The 18,629-nt window shown below is 48.6% G+C and overlaps 1 protein-coding gene across 1 annotated transcript in view; it reads right to left on the bottom strand.

Annotated features, from left to right (window-relative positions):
* Hdc (histidine decarboxylase) overlaps positions 1-18,629 on the bottom strand; it is a gene marked incomplete at its 3' end in the record, with an annotated part of 206,894 nt that overhangs the window by 79,082 nt on the left and 109,183 nt on the right. The window contains 3 exon segments of the mRNA XM_070082974.1: positions 9,401-9,523; positions 9,695-9,808; positions 10,314-10,486. Of these exon segments, the coding sequence (XP_069939075.1) occupies positions 9,401-9,523; positions 9,695-9,808; positions 10,314-10,486 (410 nt within the window).

Below are 18,629 nucleotides of genomic sequence, written 5' to 3'. Positions count from 1 at the left end.
TGGTGGTGTATATGTGGCTGCTGCACCACCCACGAGTGAGATTGGTCCAGGTGGTGTGTATGTGGCTGCTGCACCACCCACGAGTGAGTTTAGTACATGTGGTGGTGTATATGTGGCTGCTGCACCACCCACGAGTAAGTTTAGTCCAGGTGGTGGTGTATATATGTCTGCTACACCATCCACGAGTGAGTTTGGTCCAGGTGGTGGTGTTTATGTGGCTGCTGCAACACCCACGAGTAAGTTTACTCCAGGTGGTGGTGTATATGTGTCTGCTACACCACCCACGAGTGAGTTTAGTACAGGTGGTGGTGTATATGTGGCTGCTGCACCACCCACGAGTGCGTTTAGCTCATGTGGTGTATATGTGGCTGCTGCACCACCCACAAGTGAGTTTAGTCCAGGTGGTGGTGTATATGTGTCTGCTTCACCACCAACGAGTGAGTTTGGCCCAGGAGATGGTGTGTATGTGGCTGCTGCACCACCCACGAGTGAGTTTGGTCCAGGATGTGGTGTGTATGTGGCTGCTGCTCCACCCAGGAGTGAGTTTGGTCCAGGTGCTGGTGTATATGTGTCTGCTACATCACCCACGAGCGAGTTTGGTCCAGGTGGTGGTGTGTATGTGGCTGATGCACTGCCTATGAGTGAGTTTGGTCCAGGTATGTGGCTGCTGCAGAGTGAGTTTGGTCCAGGTGCTGGTGTATATGTGTCTGCTACATCACCCACGAGCGAGTTTGGTCCAGGTGGTGGTGTGTATGTGGCTGATGCACTGCCTATGAGTGAGTTTGGTCCAGGTGGTGGGTATATGTGGCTGCTGCACCACCCACGAGTGAGTTTGGTCCAGGTGGTGGTGTATTTGTGGCGGCTGCACCGCCCACGAGTGAGTTTGGTCCAAATGGTGATGTATATGTGGCTGCTGCACCGCCCACGAGTGAGTTTGGTCTAGGTGGTGGTGCATATGTGGCTGCTGCACCACCCACGAGTGAGTTTAGTTCAGGAGGTGTATATGTGGCTGCTGCACCACCCACGAGTGAGTTTGGTTCAGGTGGTGGTGTATATGTGGCTGCTACACCACCCACGAGTGAGTTTAGTCCAGGTGGTGGTGTATATGTGTCTGCTACACCACCCACGAGTGAGTTTGGTCTAGGTGGTGGTGTGTATATGGCTGCTGCACCACCCACGAGTGAGTTTGGTTCAGGTGGTGGTGTATATGTGGCTGCTACACCACCCACGAGTGAGTTTAGTCTAGGTGGTGGTGTATATGTGGCTGCTGCACCACCCACAAGTGAGTTTAGCTCAGGTGGTGGTGTATATGTGGCTGCTGCACCACCCACGAGTGAGTTTAGTCCAGGTGGTGGTGTATATGTGGCTGCTGCACCACCCACGAGTAAGTTTAGTCCAGGTGGTGGTGTATATGCGTCTGGTACATCACCCACGAGTGAGTTTGGTCCATGTGGTGGTGTGTATGTGGCTGATGCACCGCCTACGAGTGAGTTTGGTCCAGGTGGTGGTGTATATGTGGCTGCTGCACCGCCCACGAGTGAGTTTGGTCTAGGTGGTGGCGTGTATGTGGCTGCTGCACCACCCACGAGTGAGATTGGTCCAGATGGTGTGTATGTGGCTGCTGCACCACCCACGAGTGAGTTTAGTTCAGGTGGTGGTGTATATGTGGCTGCTGCACCACCCACGAGTGAGTTTAGTCCAGGTGGTGGTGTATATATGTCTGCTACACCATCCGCGAGTGAGTTTGGTCCAGGTGGTGGTGTGTATGTGGCTGATGCACCGCCTACGAGTGAGTTTGGTCCAGGTGGTGGTGTATATGTGGCTGCTGCACCGCCCACGAGTGAGTTTGGTCCAGGTGGTGGGTAATGTGGCTGCTGCACCACCCACGAGTGAGTTTGGTCCAGGTGGTGGTGTATTTGTGGCGGCTGCACCGCGCACGAGTGAGTTTGGTCCAGGTGGTGGGGTATATGTGGCTGCTGCACCGCCCACGAGTGAGTTTGGTCTAGGTGGTGGCGTGTATGTGGCTGCTGCACCACCCACGAGTGAGTTTGGTCCAGATGGTGGTGTATATGTGGCTGTTGCACCACCCATGAGTGAGTTTGGTCCAGGTGGTGGTGTGTATGTGGCTGCTGCACCACCCACGAGTGAGTTTGGTCTAGGTGGTGGTGTGTATGTGGCTGCTGCACCGCCCACGAGTGAGTTTGGTCCAGGCGGTGGTGTATATGTGGCTGCTGCACCGCCCACGAGTGAGTTTGGTCTAGGTGGTGGTGTGTATGTGGCTGCTGCAACAACCACGAGTGAGTTTGGTCCAGGTGGTGGTGTATATGTGGCTGCTGCACCACCCACGAGTGAGTTTGGTCCAGGTGGTGGTGTGTATGTGGCTGCTGCACCACCCACGAGTGAGTTTGGTCTAGGTAGTGGTGTGTATGTGGCTGCTGCACCGCCCACGAGTGAGTTTGGTCTAGGTGGTGGTGTGTATGTGGCTGCTGCAACAACCACGAGTGAGTTTGGTCCAGGTGGTGGTGTATATGTGGCTGCTGCACCACACACGAGTGAGATTGGTCCAGATGGTGTGTATGTGGCTGCTGCACCACCCACGAGTGAGTTTAGTTCAGGTGGTGGTGTATATGTGGCTGCTGCACCACCCACGAGTGAGTTTAGTCCAGGTGGTGGTGTATATGTGTCTGCTACACCATCCACGAGTGAGTTTGGTCCAGGTGGTGGTGTGTATGTGGCTGCTGCACCGCCTACGAGTGAGTTTGGTCCAGGTGGTGGTGTATATGTGGCTGCTGCACCACCCACGAGTGAGTTTTAGTACAGGTGGTGGTGCATATGCGGCTGCTGCACCACCCACGAGTGAGTTTAGTCCAGGTGGTGGTGTATATGTGGCTGCTGCACCACCCACGAGTAAGTTTAGTCAAGGTGCTGGTGTATATGTGTCTGCTACATCACCCACGAGCGAGTTTGGTCCAGGTGGTGGTGTGTATGTGGCTGATGCACTCCCTATGAGTGAGTTTGGTCCAGGTGGTGGGTATATGTGGCTGCTGCAACACCCACGAGTGAGTTTGGTCCAGGTGGTGGTGTATTTGTGGCGGCTGCACCGCCGACGAGTGAGTTTGGTCCAAATGGGGATGTATATGTGGCTGCTGCACCGCCCACGAGTGAGTTTGGTCTAGGTGGTGGCGTGTATATGGCTGCTGCACCACCCACGAGTGAGTTTGGTCCACGTGGTGGTGTGTATGTGGCTGCTGCACCTCCCATAAGTGAGTTTAGTTCAGGTGGTGGTGTATTTGTTGCTGCTGCACCACCCACGAGTGAGTTTAGTGCAGGTGGTGGTGTATATGTGGCTGCTGCACCTCCCACGAGTGAGTTTAGTTCAGGTGGTGGTGTATATGTGGCTGCTGCACCACCCACAAGTGAGTTTAGTTCAAGTGGTGGTGTATATGTGGCTACTGCACCACCCACGAGTGAGTTTAGCCCAGGTGGTGGTGTATACGTGGCTGCTGCACCACCCACGAGTGAGTTTGGTCCAGGTGGTGGTGTATATGTGGCTGCTGCATCACCCACGAGTGAGTTTAGTCCAGGTGGTGGTGTATATGTGTCTGCTACACCACCCACGAGTGAGTTTGGTCCAGGTGGTGGTGTGTATGTGGCTGATGCACAGCCTACGAGTGAGTTTGGTCCAGGTGGTTGTGTGTATGTGGCTGCTGCACTACCCACGAGTGAGTTTGGTCCAGGTGGTTGTGTATATATGGCTGCTGCACCACCCACGAGTGAGTTTGTCCAGGTGGTGGTGTGTATGTGGCTGGTGCACCACCCACGAGTGAGTTTGGTCCAGATGGTTGTGTATATATGGCTGCTGCACCACCCACGAGTGAGTTTGTCCAGGTGGTGGTGTGTATGTGGCTGCTGCACCACCCACGAGTGAGTTTGGTCCAGGTGGTGGTGTGTATGTGGCTGCTGCACCACCCACGAGTGAGTTTGTCCAGGTGGTGGTGTGTATGTGGCTGCTGCACCACCCACGAGTGACTTTGGTCCAGGTGGTTGTGTGTATGTGGCTGCTGCACCACCCACGAGTGAGTTTGGTCCAGGTGGTTGTGTATATATGGCTGTTGCACCACCCACGAGTGAGTTTGTTCCAGGTGGTTGTGTATATATGGCTGTTGCACCACCCACGAGTGAGTTTGGTCCAGGTGGTGGTGTATATATGGCTGTTGCACCACCCACGAGTGAGTTTGGTCCAGGTGGTGGTGTATATGTGGCTGGTGCACCACCCACGAGTGAGTTTGGTCCAGGTGGTTGTGTATATGTGGCTGCTGCACCACCCACGAGTGAGTTTGGTCCAGGTGGTGGTGTATATGTGGCTGCTGCACCACCCACGAGTGAGTTTGGTCCAGGTGGTTGTGTATATGTGGCTGCTGCACCACCCACGAGTGAGTTTGGTCCAGGTGGTGGTGTATATATGGCTGGTGCACCACGCACGAGTGAGTTTGGTCCAGGTGGTGGTGTATATGTGGCTGTTGCACCACCCACGAGTGAGTTTGGTCCAGGTGGTTGTGCATATGTGGCTGCTGCACCACCCACGAGTGAGTTTGGTCCAGGTTGTGGTGTATGTGTGGCTGGTGCACCACCCACGAGTGAGTTTGGTCCAGGTGGTGGTGTATATGTGGCTGGTGCACCACCCACGAGTGAGTTTGGTCCAGGTGGTGGTGTATATGTTGCTGCTGCACCACCCACCAGTGAGTTTGGTCCAGGTGGTGGTGTATATGTTGCTGCTGCACCACCCACGAGTGAGTTTGGTCCATGCGGTGGTGTGTATGTGGCTGCTGCACCACCCACGAGTGAGTTTGTTCCATGCGGTGGTGTGTATGTGGCTGCTGCACCACCCACGAGTGAGTTTGTTCCATGCGGTGGTGTGTATGTGGCTGCTGCACCACCCACGAGTGAGTTTGTTCCATGCGGTGGTGTGTATGTGGCTGCTGCACCACCCACGAGTGAGTTTGGTCCATGCGGTGGTGTGTATGTGGCTGCTGCACCTCCCACGAGTGAGTTTGGTCCATGCGGTGGTGTGTATGTGGCTGGTGCACCACCCACGAGTGAGTTTGTTCCATGCGGTGGTGTGTATGTGGCTGCTGCACCTCCCACGAGTGAGTTTGGTCCATGCGGTGGTGTGTATGTGGCTGCTGCACCACCCACGAGTGAGTTTGTTCCATGCGGTGGTGTGTATGTGGCTGCTGCACCTCCCACGAGTGAGTTTGTTCCATGCGGTGGTGTGTATGTGGCTGCTGCACCACCCACGAGTGAGTTTGGTCCATGCGGTGGTGTGTATGTGGCTGCTGCACCACCCACGAGTGAGTTTGGTCCATGCGGTGGTGTGTATGTGGTTGGTGCACCACCCACGAGTGAGTTTGTTCCATGCGGTGGTGTGTATGTGGCTGCTGCACCTCCCACGAGTGAGTTTGGTCCATGCGGTGGTGTGTATGTGGCTGGTGCACCACCCACGAGTGAGTTTGGTCCATGCGGTGGTGTGTATGTGGCTGGTGCACCACCCACGAGTGAGTTTGTTCCATGCGGTGGTGTGTATGTGGCTGCTGCACCACCCACGAGTGAGTTTGGTCCATGCGGTGGTGTGTATGTGGCTGCTGCACCACCCACGAGTGAGTTCGGTCCATGCGGTGGTGTGTATGTGGCTGCTGCACCACCCACGAGTGAGTTTGGTCCATGCGGTGGTGTGTATGTGGCTGCTGCACCACCCACGAGTGAGTTTGGTCCATGCGGTGGTGTGTATGTGGCTGGGTTAAACACACACAGGTTCAGGTAATTATCATATTTTGAGCTTTACTTTTGCTTACTGATGTCAATTATGTTATGAATCAAGATATATGAACGGCTGAGAACCGACATTCATGAAGTGTTGAAATAACCTGGTTCGTAACTGCCAATGTTAATGAAATTATTCTTTTTCAATATTAACAGGTTCACTATGAAATACTTTTCCATTATATTATATTATAGCTATCACTGAGCTATTTTATTTAGCTTAAGGACAGTGTTCGTGGCAGATCAAGTGATTTAATATCATAGTTTGGACACTCACATTCCCAGTAAAGTTATGAAAATTTGCAATTAATAAAAAGTTCAAAAGTAATGCCAAGTTTTTTCAGTAAATTTGTTTTGATAAATTTGCATGTCATGTATCTAATACAATGTGCATACTTAGCCTACTGTATTTATGTCAATATCGTTTTAACCATGTATTGTTGTTACCATCCTTGTGGGCTAAAGCCTATAGGGATAAGAGACTCACTAAATAATATGGTACACTTTAGTATTACATCCATAATGAACATTATGATTATTTCGCCAATTCAATGGCAAGTAGACTTATTTTTTTTTTTACTTTGGTCTCAGCCCGGTCAGAGTCTGAGTTAAATATCCAAATTAGGTTCTAGTGAAAAAATTAACGCAGTCATGAAACAACAGATATTATTTGCTGGTCTTAATTTCATCTGAACTTAAACCATTTATTTCCTTTCCTAATTTCATTTCATCCTCAGTAGGATAACAGAATTGGCACCATTTGTTTGTCACCATTAAAAATTACCGAATATTCAAAACTAAAACGGTGAACCTGGCATTCTTTTTTTCAGATCACTGATGTAATATTATGCCTCATGGAATGCATAAATCAAAGAGGCCTCCTGGATGCCAACAAAGGAAGGCAAAAAATTAAAAAGTTCAGCTGATGAGAAAAATGGCTGAGTCTATGGTTCAATATCTCAAGAAACCCGATAATGGCCAGAGTTCATCAAATGATTTTAGTCATGATCCTACTGATAACACTGATGTCGATTCTGACTCCGACAATGGTAATATAAGTGAGAGGAATGAAGGGAATGAGAGTCTGAGAGAGAGTTAGCCTCGATGTGTGAGAATTCTAGTTCCAGACCATTCCAGGATTGCAATCATCAAAAGAGGTAGTTATGTTTATCAGAACAAAGATGGCCCTTTTCGTGTCACAAAGAGGAAAAATGCAAAAAGGGATGAACGTAAGCTTTCTAAAGAACGGTTCTACAAACAGATGCTGAATGGTAAGAAAGTTTTGCGATCATGGATGGTGTACTCGCCAGTCAGTGGGAAATTATACTGTTACTGCTGTAGATTGTTTACCTCTAGTGTTACAAGTATAACATCAGCAGCCGGTCTAAGGGTGAACAAAACCATAGATGCAGAAATAATTGTTTACATGGGAATTCAGAAAAAAAGTGGAGGGAAATATTGTATAGGTTCCTGGACATTACACTGTTTCTGGCTAAACAGAACCTAACATTTCGTGGCCACAGGGAGGACGAATTCTCATCAAATGGAAGAAACTTTCTTGAGATGGTTGAATTAATGATTAAACATGATCCTGTGCTAAAAGAGCAGCTAATGAGACTGAAGTGCAGCTCAAGTGAACACAGGTCATCAGTTTCGTATCTCTCACCATCAACTCAAAATGAGTTTTTAAGTGTTCTGGCAAGTCGAGTCAAAGATAAGCTTGTTACTGATATCAAGATAACTGTATACTACAGTGTTATGTTTGACAGTACACCAGATGCGTCACACACTGACCAAATGTTAGAAGTTATCAGGTACGTGCAAATGGAGGACGAAAAAGTTCAAATGAAGAAAGTTATACTTTTTTTTCCCCTTTGAAGGGAAAAATTGTTACTCATATCAGTTCTGATATCCTGAAAAGCTGGAAAGTGATGGACTGGACTTCCTGCTGTGCCGTGTTCAAGGATATGACAATGCTGCCACCATGGCCGGGGTCCATGGAGGTGTACAAGCCATTATTAAGGAAAATAACAAGAAGGCAATTTTCAGTAGTTGTGTGGACCATTCACTGAACTTGTGTGGTCAGCATTCTATTGCCGAGAATTCATCATGTGCGAAATTTTTTGGCAGTCTTGAGTAAGCGTGTACATTCTTTGCCTCCTCCACCCATCGATGGGATGTATTAATTTATTAATGGACCATACTGCAGTCTCTTTGTAAAGATTATCAACATCAAGATGGAATTCTCATTACAGTGCAGTGAAACCAGTAGTGGAATCGTTCGAGAAATTTGTGGCAGCGATTGAAAGTCTTTGCGATCCACAGGAAAATTTGGATACAAGAGAAGCAGCACAAGATCTTCTTCTGCTGTGTGCGATTTCACATTTTTGTGTTATCTGTATTTGTGGTGTGACATACTTCAGGATGTTTAGCTTGCACAGCAGTACTTGCAGACTAAGGATTCAACTCTTGACAAAGTGGTGAAGCTAGAGGCACTGCGATTATTTTTGTATGAAGGGTGAGATCGCATAGTGGAGAATTCAATACAACAGCACTTTTGAAATGTGAGGAGCATGGATTTCCAACAGAGAGAAGAATCAAGTTAAAGAAAAGGATGACAGGGGAACAAGCAAGAGATTTCGGACTCACTCTACAGGAAGAAAACAAGATGGCGATGTTCGAGTACATTGATCGTTTTCATAATGAACTTGAGATGCGATCAAAAGCAATCAAGGATGTGGCAGCCATGTTTGTGGTCATTCCAACGAAGAATCTTGTGCAAGCTACTGAAGAAGAATTGGAGGCGATGGCTTCAAGACTCACAGTCTTCTATAATGAAATATGCAAGAATGAGCTCATGCTTGAAATACCAAGACTAAAGAGACACCTGCAAGGTTAAGTTCAGCACTGGACTGCATTGGATACACTAACATTCATAGCTGAATGGGATTTCATTGAATCTCTTCCAACTCTGACACTCTGCCTGAGGTGGTTCCTTACTATATGTGTTTCTGTGGCTTCTTGTGAAAGGAGTTTTTCCAAGTTGAAGCTGATTAAAAACTATTTAAGGTTCACAATGAGTCGATCCAGAATCTCTGACATAGCAATGTTATCCATAGAAAATGGGTCAGTTGACAGCATTGATTTTGATGAAGTGATAGATGATTTTGCAGGATTGAAGGCAAGGAAATGTAAGATCTGATTCATTGAGATGTTACCTGTACTCAGGGTCAAATCGGAACTAGTGTTTCTCTGATATTGCAATGTTTTTCTTTATTTTTCATTTTTTTTTTTTTTTGGCATTGTTGAAGTCGAATAAATGTACTCAAGGTGGTATTTGAGTTTATATTTCCTCAATATTACTACCATTATTTAGCATTAATGAAGTTGAGAAGTATTGTCCTGTTCGCTTTATTGCCCTTAAACGTTCTCATTGCTAAACATTAGTCATTGGTCATGCGGTAGTGACGCAACTGGAGTTTACTCCCCCCATCCCCCCCGACCTTGGATATCATGTGGGTGACACCAAAGACGCCGCCCCGGGTGACACCAACCCTAGCAACGCCACTGTGTGTCTCACCTGTATGACGCCTCCTCCAGGAAAGTCTTTGCAGGAGTGAAGGAAGTGCTCCGGCAAGCCGATCATCTTGCCCAGCCAGTCCATGACAACCATCTCCAGCTCAGTACAGGCTGGCGATGACGCCTGTACCACCACAACTCATTACTAAACACTGCCTCATTATAGTAACCTCTAACTTATTAAGTTGTACTTCTTACTCTAATTGATGCCATAGTTTCATCGTGGGACGAAAAGCTAGTTAAGTTTCCCCAATCATATTCCACCAGAAAAAGAGGGTAAGGAGAGAGGACTTACCCAGGTGAAGCCGAGGCAGTTGATAGCATCAGCCAACATGTCTCCCAGCAGTGATGGGTAAGAGTTCAGTGCCGGGAAGTAGGCGTGCATATATGGTGACTGCCAGTGTGTCACCTGCATGTATGGTAGGTGCACACACCGTGATGAAGTACATACAAAATGGGTGCACACACCATGTGGACATATACAAGATGGGTGCACACACCATGTGGACACATACAAGATGGGTGCACACACCATGTGGACACATACAAGATGAGTGCACACACCATGTGGACACATACAAGATGGGTGCACACACCATGTGGACACATACAAGATGGGTGCACACACCATGTGGACACATACAAGATGGGTGCACACAGCATGTGGACGCAGATAACGTGAAGCAACACGCCGAAAATGGATAAAAAAACTTACAAGCATAATATTTGATTGGGAGATTTATAGAGAACATTAAAAATGCGCAAAGCTGGAAGAAATAAAACGGCAAGTTATTTCAGCATTATTTTGATTTTCAGAAATGTACCAGAGAATGTCTTTGAAAAGTGTCAAGATTAGTGAACTTGAGTGATCATACTAGGCAAGAGGGCAATAGAGAGGGAGAAAGAATACCTACCCCAGGCATGATGACTCTCTCTACATCGTTGAAGATGTTGTCCCAGGGTTCAGGCAGCTCCGGGGCAGCGTCGGGTACCAGGTCTCGCATATACCCGGGTTCCACCTGCGGGAACACCCGCCTCTCCCGGATGTTGTCCAGGTAATCAGCAATATAGTCCACCATCTCCTTACCTGCAACACATGCAACACCTCTCTTGGCTTACCTACAACACGAAACTACTCAACATATGCAACATCGCACCTGCAACTTGCACTACACTGACTCCATACCTGCAATACCTCAAGATTCACTCGCAACACCTCACTACTAACTTGCAACACCTAACTACTCAGCACACGCAACACCTCACTTGTACAACACTGATTCCATACATGCAACACATTTGGTGCTTAAGATCACCTAGTTATTGCCAGGTGAACTTAAGGCAGGGAACTGGCTCCTACGTCTTCTTCCGCCCGGGAATCGATTCCAGATTCAATGTTTTGTGATGAGAAGCAATCACTGAGCTTCAGTCTGCCGGTGATCATCATTCTATTTACTAAGGAATAAAAACTTGATATTCAGCAAAATCTTCGTTTTAGACGTTAGCAACACTGGTGGGGTTGTCACCACAGTCACCATCTACTGGTGGGGTTGTCACCACAGTCACCGTCTACTGGTGGGGTTGTCACCACAGTCACCGTCTACTGGTGGGGTTGTCACCACAGTCACCATCTACTGGTGGGGTTGTCACCACAGTCACCGTCTACTGGTGGGGTTGTCACCACAGTCACCGTCTACTGGTGGGGTTGTCACCACAGTCACCGTCTACTGGTGGGGTTGTCACCACAGTCGCCCTCTACTGGTGGGGTTGTCACCACAGTCGCCCTCTACTGGTGGGGTTGTCACCACAGTCGCCATCTACTGGTGGGGTTGTCACCACAGTCGCCATCTACTGGTGGGGTTGTCACCACAGTCACCGTCTACTGGTGGGGTTGTCACCACAGTCACCGTCTACTGGTGGGGTTGTCACCACAGTCGCCCTCTACTGGTGGGGTTGTCACCACAGTCGCCATCTACTGGTGGGGTTGTCACCACAGTCGCCTGGTGGGGTTGTCATCTACTGGTGGGGTTGTCACCACAGTCGCCATCTACTGGTGGGGTTGTCACCACAGTCGCCATCTACTGGTGGGGTTGTCACCACAGTCACCGTCTACTGGTGGGGTTGTCACCACAGTCACCATCTACTGGTGGGTTTGTCACCACAGTCATCAACTGGTGGGGTTGTCACCACAATCACCGTCTACTGATGGGGTTGTCACCACAGTCACCATCTACTGGTGGGGTTGTCACCACAGTCACCATCTACTGGTGGGGTTGTCACGACAGTCACCGTCTACTGGTGGGGTTGTCACCACAGTCACCGTCTACTGGTGGGGTTGTCACCACAGTCACCATCTACTGGTGGGGTTGTTGCCACAGTCACAATCTACTGGTGGAGTTGTCACCACAGTCACCATCTACTGGTGGGGTTGTCGCCACGTCACCATCTACTGGTGGGGTTGTCACCACAGTCACCGTCTACTGGTGGGGTTGTCACCACAGTCACCATCTACTGGTGGGGTTGTCACCACAGTTACCGTCTACTGGTGGGGTTGTCGCCACAGTCACCATCTACTGGTGGGGTTGTCACCATAGTCACCATCTACTGGTGGGGTTGTCACCACAGTTACCGTCTACTGGTGGGGTTGTCGCCACAGTCACCATCTACTGGTGGGGTTGTCACCACAGTCACCATCTACTGGTGGTGTTGTCACCACAGTCACCGTCTACTGGTGGGGTTGTCAGCACAGTCACCGTCTACTGGTGGGGTTGTCACCACAGTCACCGTCTACTTGTGGGGTTGTCACCACAGTCACCGTCTACTGGTGGGGTTGTCACCACAGTCACCGTCTACTGGTGGGGTTGTCACCACAGTCACCGTCTACTGGTGGGGTTGTCACCACAGTCACCGTCTACTAGTATGGTTGTCACCACAGTCACCGTCTACTGGTGGGGTTGTCACCAGTCACCGTCTACTGGTGGGGTTGTCACCACAGTCACCGTCTACTGGTGGGGTTGTCACCACAGTCACCGTCTACTAATGGGGTTGTCACCACAGTCACCGTCTACTAATGGGGTTGTCACCACAGTCACCGTCTACTGGTGGACTTGTCACCACAGTCACCGTCTACTGGTGGGGTTGTCACCACAGTTACCGTCTACTGGTGGGGTTGTCACCACAGTCACCGTCTACTGGTGGGGTTGTCACCACAGTCACCGTCTACTGTTGGGGTTGTCACCACAGTCACCGTCTACTGGTGGGGTTGTCACCACAGTCACCGTCTACTGGTGGGGTTGTCACCACAGTCACCGTCTACTGGTGGGGTTGTCACCACAGTCACCGTCTACTGGTGGGGTTGTCACCACAGTCACCGTCTACTGGTGGGGCTGTCACCACAGTCACCGTCTACTGGTGGGGCTGTCACCACAGTCACCGTCTACTGGTGGGGCTGTCACCACAGTCACCGTCTACTGGTGGGGTTGTCACCCCAGTCACCGTCTACTGGTGGGGTTGTCACCACAGTCACCGTCTACTGGTGGGGTTGTCACCACAGTCACCGTCTACTGGTGGGGTTGTCACCACAGTCACCGTCTACTGGTGGGGTTGTCACCACAGTCACCGTCTACTGGTGGGGTTGTCACCACAGTCACCGTCTACTGGTGGGGTTGTCACCACAATCACCGTCTACTGGTGTTGTCAGCACAGTCACCGTCTACTGGTGGGGTTGTCACCACAGTCACCGTCTACTGGTGGGGTTGTCACCACAGTCACCGTCTACTGGTGGGGTTGTCACCACAGTCACCGTCTACTGGTGGGGTTGTCACCACAGTCACCGTCTACTGATGGGATTGTCACCACAGTCGCCGTCTACTGGTGGGGTTGTCACCACAGTCGCCGTCTACTGGTGGGGTTGTCACCACAGTCGCCGTCTACTGGTGGGGTTGTCACCACAGCCGCCGTCTACTGGTGGGGTTGTCACCACAGTCGCCGTCTACTGGTGGGGTTGTCAGCACATTCGCCGTCTACTGGTGGGGTTGTCACCACAGTCGCCGTCTACTGGTGGGGTTGTCACCACAGTCGCCGTCTACTGGTGGGGTTGTCACCACAGTCGCCGTCTACTGGTGGGTTTGTCACCACAGTCGCCGTCTACTGGTGGGGTTGTCACCACAGTCGCCGTCTACTGGTGGGGTTGTCACCACAGTCACCGTCTACTGATGGGGTTGTCGCCACAGTCGCCGTCTACTGGTGGGGTTGTCACCACAGTCGCCGTCTACTGGTGGGGTTGTCACCACAGTCACCGTCTACTGATGGGGTTGTCACCACAGTCGCCGTCTACTGGTGGGGTTGTCACCACAGTCCCCGTCTACTGGTGGGGTTGTCACCACAGTCCGTCTACTGGTGGGGTTGTCACCACAGTCACCGTCTACTGGTGGGGTTGTCACCACAGTCACCGTCTACTGGTGGGGTTGTCACCACAGTCACCGTCTACTGGTGGGGTTGTCACCACAGTCACCGTCTACTGGTGGGGTTGTCACCACATTCACCTTCTTCTGGTGGGGTTGTCACCACAGTCACCGTCTACTGGTGGGGTTGTCACCACAGTCACCTTCTACTGGTGGGGTTGTCACCACAGTCACCGTCTACTGGTGGGGTTGTCACCACAATCACCGTCTACTGGTGGGGTTGTCACCACAGTCACCGTATACTGGTGGGGTTGTCACCACAGTCACCGTCTACTGATGGGGTTGTCATCACAGTCACCGTCTACTGGTGGGGTTGTCACCACAGTCACCGTCTACTGGTGGGGTTGTCACCACAGTCACCGTCTACTGGTGGGGTTGTCACGACAGTCACCGTCTACTGGTGGGGTTGTCACCACAGTCACCGTCTACTGGTGGGGTTGTCACCACAGTCACCGTCTACTGGTGGGGTTGTCACCACAGTCACCGTCTACATGTGGGGTTGTCACCACAGTCACCGTCTACTGGTGGGGTTGTCACCACAGTCACCGTCTACTGGTGGGGTTGTCACCACAGTCACTGTCTACTGGTGGGGTTGTCACCACAGTCACCGTCTACTGGTGGGGTTGTCACCACAGTCACCGTCTACTGGTGGGGTTGTCACCACAGTCACCGTCTACTGGTGGGGTTGTCACCACAGTCGCCGTCTACTGGTGGGGTTGTCACCACAGTCACCGTCTACTGGTGGGGTTGTCACCACAGTCACCGTCTACTGGTGGGGTTGTCACCACAGTCGCCGTCTACTGGTGGGATTGTCACCACAGTCGCCGTCTACTGTTGGGGTTGTCACCACAGTCACCGTCTACTGGTGGGGTTGTCACCACAGTCACCGTCTACTGGTGGGGTTGTCACCACAGTCACCGTCTACTGGTGGGGTTGTCACCACAGTCACCGTCTACTGGTGGGGTTGTCACCACAGTCGCCGTCTACTGGTGGGATTGTCACCACAGTCGCCGTCTACTGGTGGGATTGTCACCACAGTCGCCGTCTACTGGTGGGGTTGTCACCACAGTCACCGTCTACTGGTGGGGTTGTCACCACAGTCACCATCTACTGGTGGGGTTGTCACCACAGTCACTGTCTACTGGTGGGGTTGTCACCACAGTCACCGTCTACTGGTGTGGTTGTCACCACAGTCACCGTCTACTGGTGGGGTTGTCACCACAGTCACCGTCTACTGGTGGGGTTGTCACCACAGTCACCGTCTACTGGTGGGGTTGTCACCACAGTCACCGTCTACTGGTGCGGTTGTCACCACAGTCACCGTCTACTGGTGGGGTTGTCACCACAGTCGCCGTCTACTGGTGGGGTTGTGGGGTGGCTGGTTAACGGGGTTTAAATTGTTATTATAATGGGTGAGCGCTAAAACCATAGGAATTATACAGCGCCTGTAGGGAGGGGATGGGAACTCGAGCACAGGTCCAATTCCTCAGATCAAGAGCCCTTCACCAGCATCAAGGAACCTCCCTTGAGGGGAATGGGGTTTAAAGGCTATGAATTAGAATGTAGAATTAACGACCCTTTGGGCCTAAAGGTAATTAATTGCGCACGTTACTTGTCCACCAAGAATATTTTAATGCCTAAAATACTGACTAAATGTAAACTCCCGGTGTATATACACAGAGATATATACACTTCTGGGTGTATATACACTGAGATATATACACTTCTGGGTGTATATACACAGAGATATATACACTTCTGGGTGTATATACACAGAGATATATACACTTCTGGGTGTATATACACTGAGATATATACACCAATATATATATATATATATATATATATATATATATACACTTCTTGGTGTATATACACTGAGATATATATACTTCTTGGTGTATATACACTGAGATATATACACTTCTGGGTGTATGTCCGGTCAGGTCGCTTATAAAGCTGCTCTCTCTATTGTAACTAGAAGTATTTATCCAAAAATTATATGGCGTGTTTTTTGAAGGTCTTTTCAAGTGCCTGTCATTTTTATGGGGCTTAGTTCCTAGGCCTTTTGTGTATCATATGGTCTTCACTAGCGTCCACAGGATGGGTCTGGGGACCACAACAAACTAGCAACTTCGGTGGCAAAATCTAATCCGAAATCCTTTTATTTTGAGATGACCTTTTTTTTTACAGCATTTGTATACAAAAAATCTCACTATATAAAAGAATTTGATAAGAGAGACTATTGTATGGTGTGAGTTGCATGGTATAGTCTGAGCAGAGAGAAAACCTGCAGAGAATATACATGCAAATCTTGTGAAGTATATTGGCGAGTGAGAGTGCAGGCGGCAGTCACTCAAAATAGATAATGGTCTTAATTCCTACATACTGGCTCACCGGCACTCTGCTTGAAAATTTATAGTGTACATACCTCTATTGGAAGGCCTCGGTCAGATGACCAAAATCTCCAGCTGTGGGTTATCATATGACTAAGACCCGCGTCAGGAAACACTTGTCCTGTTTCCTGACAAACTTTTACTAACCTAAGCTAGCTCTTTCGCTATCCTGTTCTATATAATACTTACATAAATGCTGCTTACATAAATGCTGCTGTATTATTGTAAGCGAGTTAGAAGGGGAAAGTTTCTGTGAGGAGTGATGTATTAAGAGTTCTGACATAAATACCTCAGGGATATGTTTAAAAGACAATATTCAAAATAAAGTTGCTAGTAATGGCAAATCAACTGATCAATAAACAAAAGAGAGATAGTAGAGGGCAACGAGTGACTAGCTCCCTTAAGGTTTACTATACAAATAGTAAGTCTAAGAAATAAGATAGACGAGTTAAAATTACTTGCAAGTGCGGGTAATATATAGATATTATTGGTATAACAGAGACCTGGTTCAACCTGAAAGATAGAGAAATGCCTTCTGAATGCAACATACAGGGTTATAAACTATTCCACACTGATAGGGTCAACAGGAAGGGTTGTGGAGTGGCGATGTATGTCAGAGATAATTTAAATTGTTGTCTTAAACATGATATAAGATTAGAAACATCGAACCCAGAATCTGTTTGGCTACAGTTTCTCGAGGGTCCTAACAAATTAATTTTGGGTGTGATTTATAGGTCCCCAAACCTTGATAGGGAGTGCAGTAAGCTGTTATGGGACGAAATTCATAAGGCATCTAGATATGAAAATGTTGTGATAATGGGAGATTTTAACTTTAGACAAACTGACTGGAACAATATGACAGGAAATCATGAGTCTAGTGACTTTCTTGATACGGTTCAGGATTGCTTTTTAGAACAGGTTGTGACAGAACCAACTAGAAGAAACAATCTGTTTGACTTGGTTCTTGCCAACAAAGAGTAACTGATTAATAATCTTGAGGTTAATGATGAGCTTGAGGAAAGTGATCACAAATCACTTAGTTTCAATATATCATTGAATCACCCAGATAACTGCAATCAAATCTCTGTCTCAGATTTTCGTTTGGCCGACTTCATGGGACTGAAAAATTACCTGTGGGGGATGGGGCTAAATTGGGACTACATGACTGAGTCAGGTAGGTGATCTTGGTTGCCAATATGACGTTTTTCAGAGCATAGTTCTAGCTACCCAGACAACTTTTGTTCCGAGTAGGGAAATTAGATCTAACAAAAATGATCCCAAGTGGATGAACAATAGATTAAAACATCTCATTGGTCAAAAGAGAGGCATATATAGGCGTATCAAACGAGGGATGGGCAGTTAAGAAATCAATATATTCAATTAAAGAGAGAAATGAAGAAAGGAATAAGAAAAGCAAAAAGGGATTATGAGGCTAAGGTCGCAAGGGATTCAAAGACTAACCCAAAAGGGTTCTTTCAGGTATACAGAAGTAAGATTAGGGACAAGATTGGCCCACTTAAGAGTAACTCTGGTCAGATCACTGACAGTGATAAGGATGTGTGTGAAATTCTCAATACCTACTTCCTCTCAGTTTTCACCCAGGAAAATACTAGCGATATTCCTGAAATAATAGATTATGTAGAACAGGACGATAATAAACTATGCACGATTGCGGTAACTAGTGACATGGTCCTCAGACAAATGGAGAAACTAAAACCTAACAAATCCCCAGGCCCTGATGAACTGTTTGCAAGGGTGTTAAAGGAATGTAAAGAGGAACTTAGCATACCTTTGGCTAATCTTTTTAACATATCACTACAAACTGGCATAGTGCCTGATAAGTGGAAAATGGCAAATGTAATACCTATTTACAAGGCAGGTGACAGGTCCTTGGCTTCGAACTATAGACCAATAAGCCTTACCTCCATAGTGGGAAAATTTATGGAATCAATAATTGCCGAAGCAATTCGTAGCCATCTTGATAGGCACAGATTGCTTATTGAATCTCAATACGGTTTTACAAAGAGGCGTTCCTGTCTTACGAATTTACTAATATTTTTCACTAAGGTGTTTGAGGAGGTAGATCATGGTAATGAATATGATATTGTGTATATGGACTTCAGTAAGGCTTTCGATAGAATTCCACATCAGAGGCTGTTGAGGAAACTTAAGGCACACGGAATAGGATAAATCTTTTCCTGGGTAGAGGCATGGCTGACAAATAGGCAGCAGAGAGTTTGCATAAATGGGGAGAAATCAGAATGGGGGCACGTCACAAGCAGTGTTCCTCAGGGGTCAGTGTTGGGCCCGTTGTTGTTCACAATTTACATAAACGACAGAGATGAGGGAATAAATAGCGACATAAGCAAAT

Source organism: Cherax quadricarinatus, chromosome 8 (assembly GCF_038502225.1).
Source record: "Cherax quadricarinatus isolate ZL_2023a chromosome 8, ASM3850222v1, whole genome shotgun sequence".
Lineage (NCBI taxonomy): Eukaryota > Metazoa > Arthropoda > Malacostraca > Decapoda > Parastacidae > Cherax > Cherax quadricarinatus.
Note: the sequence above shows the minus strand (reverse complement) of the source record. Positions and strands in the feature narration are given on the sequence as shown.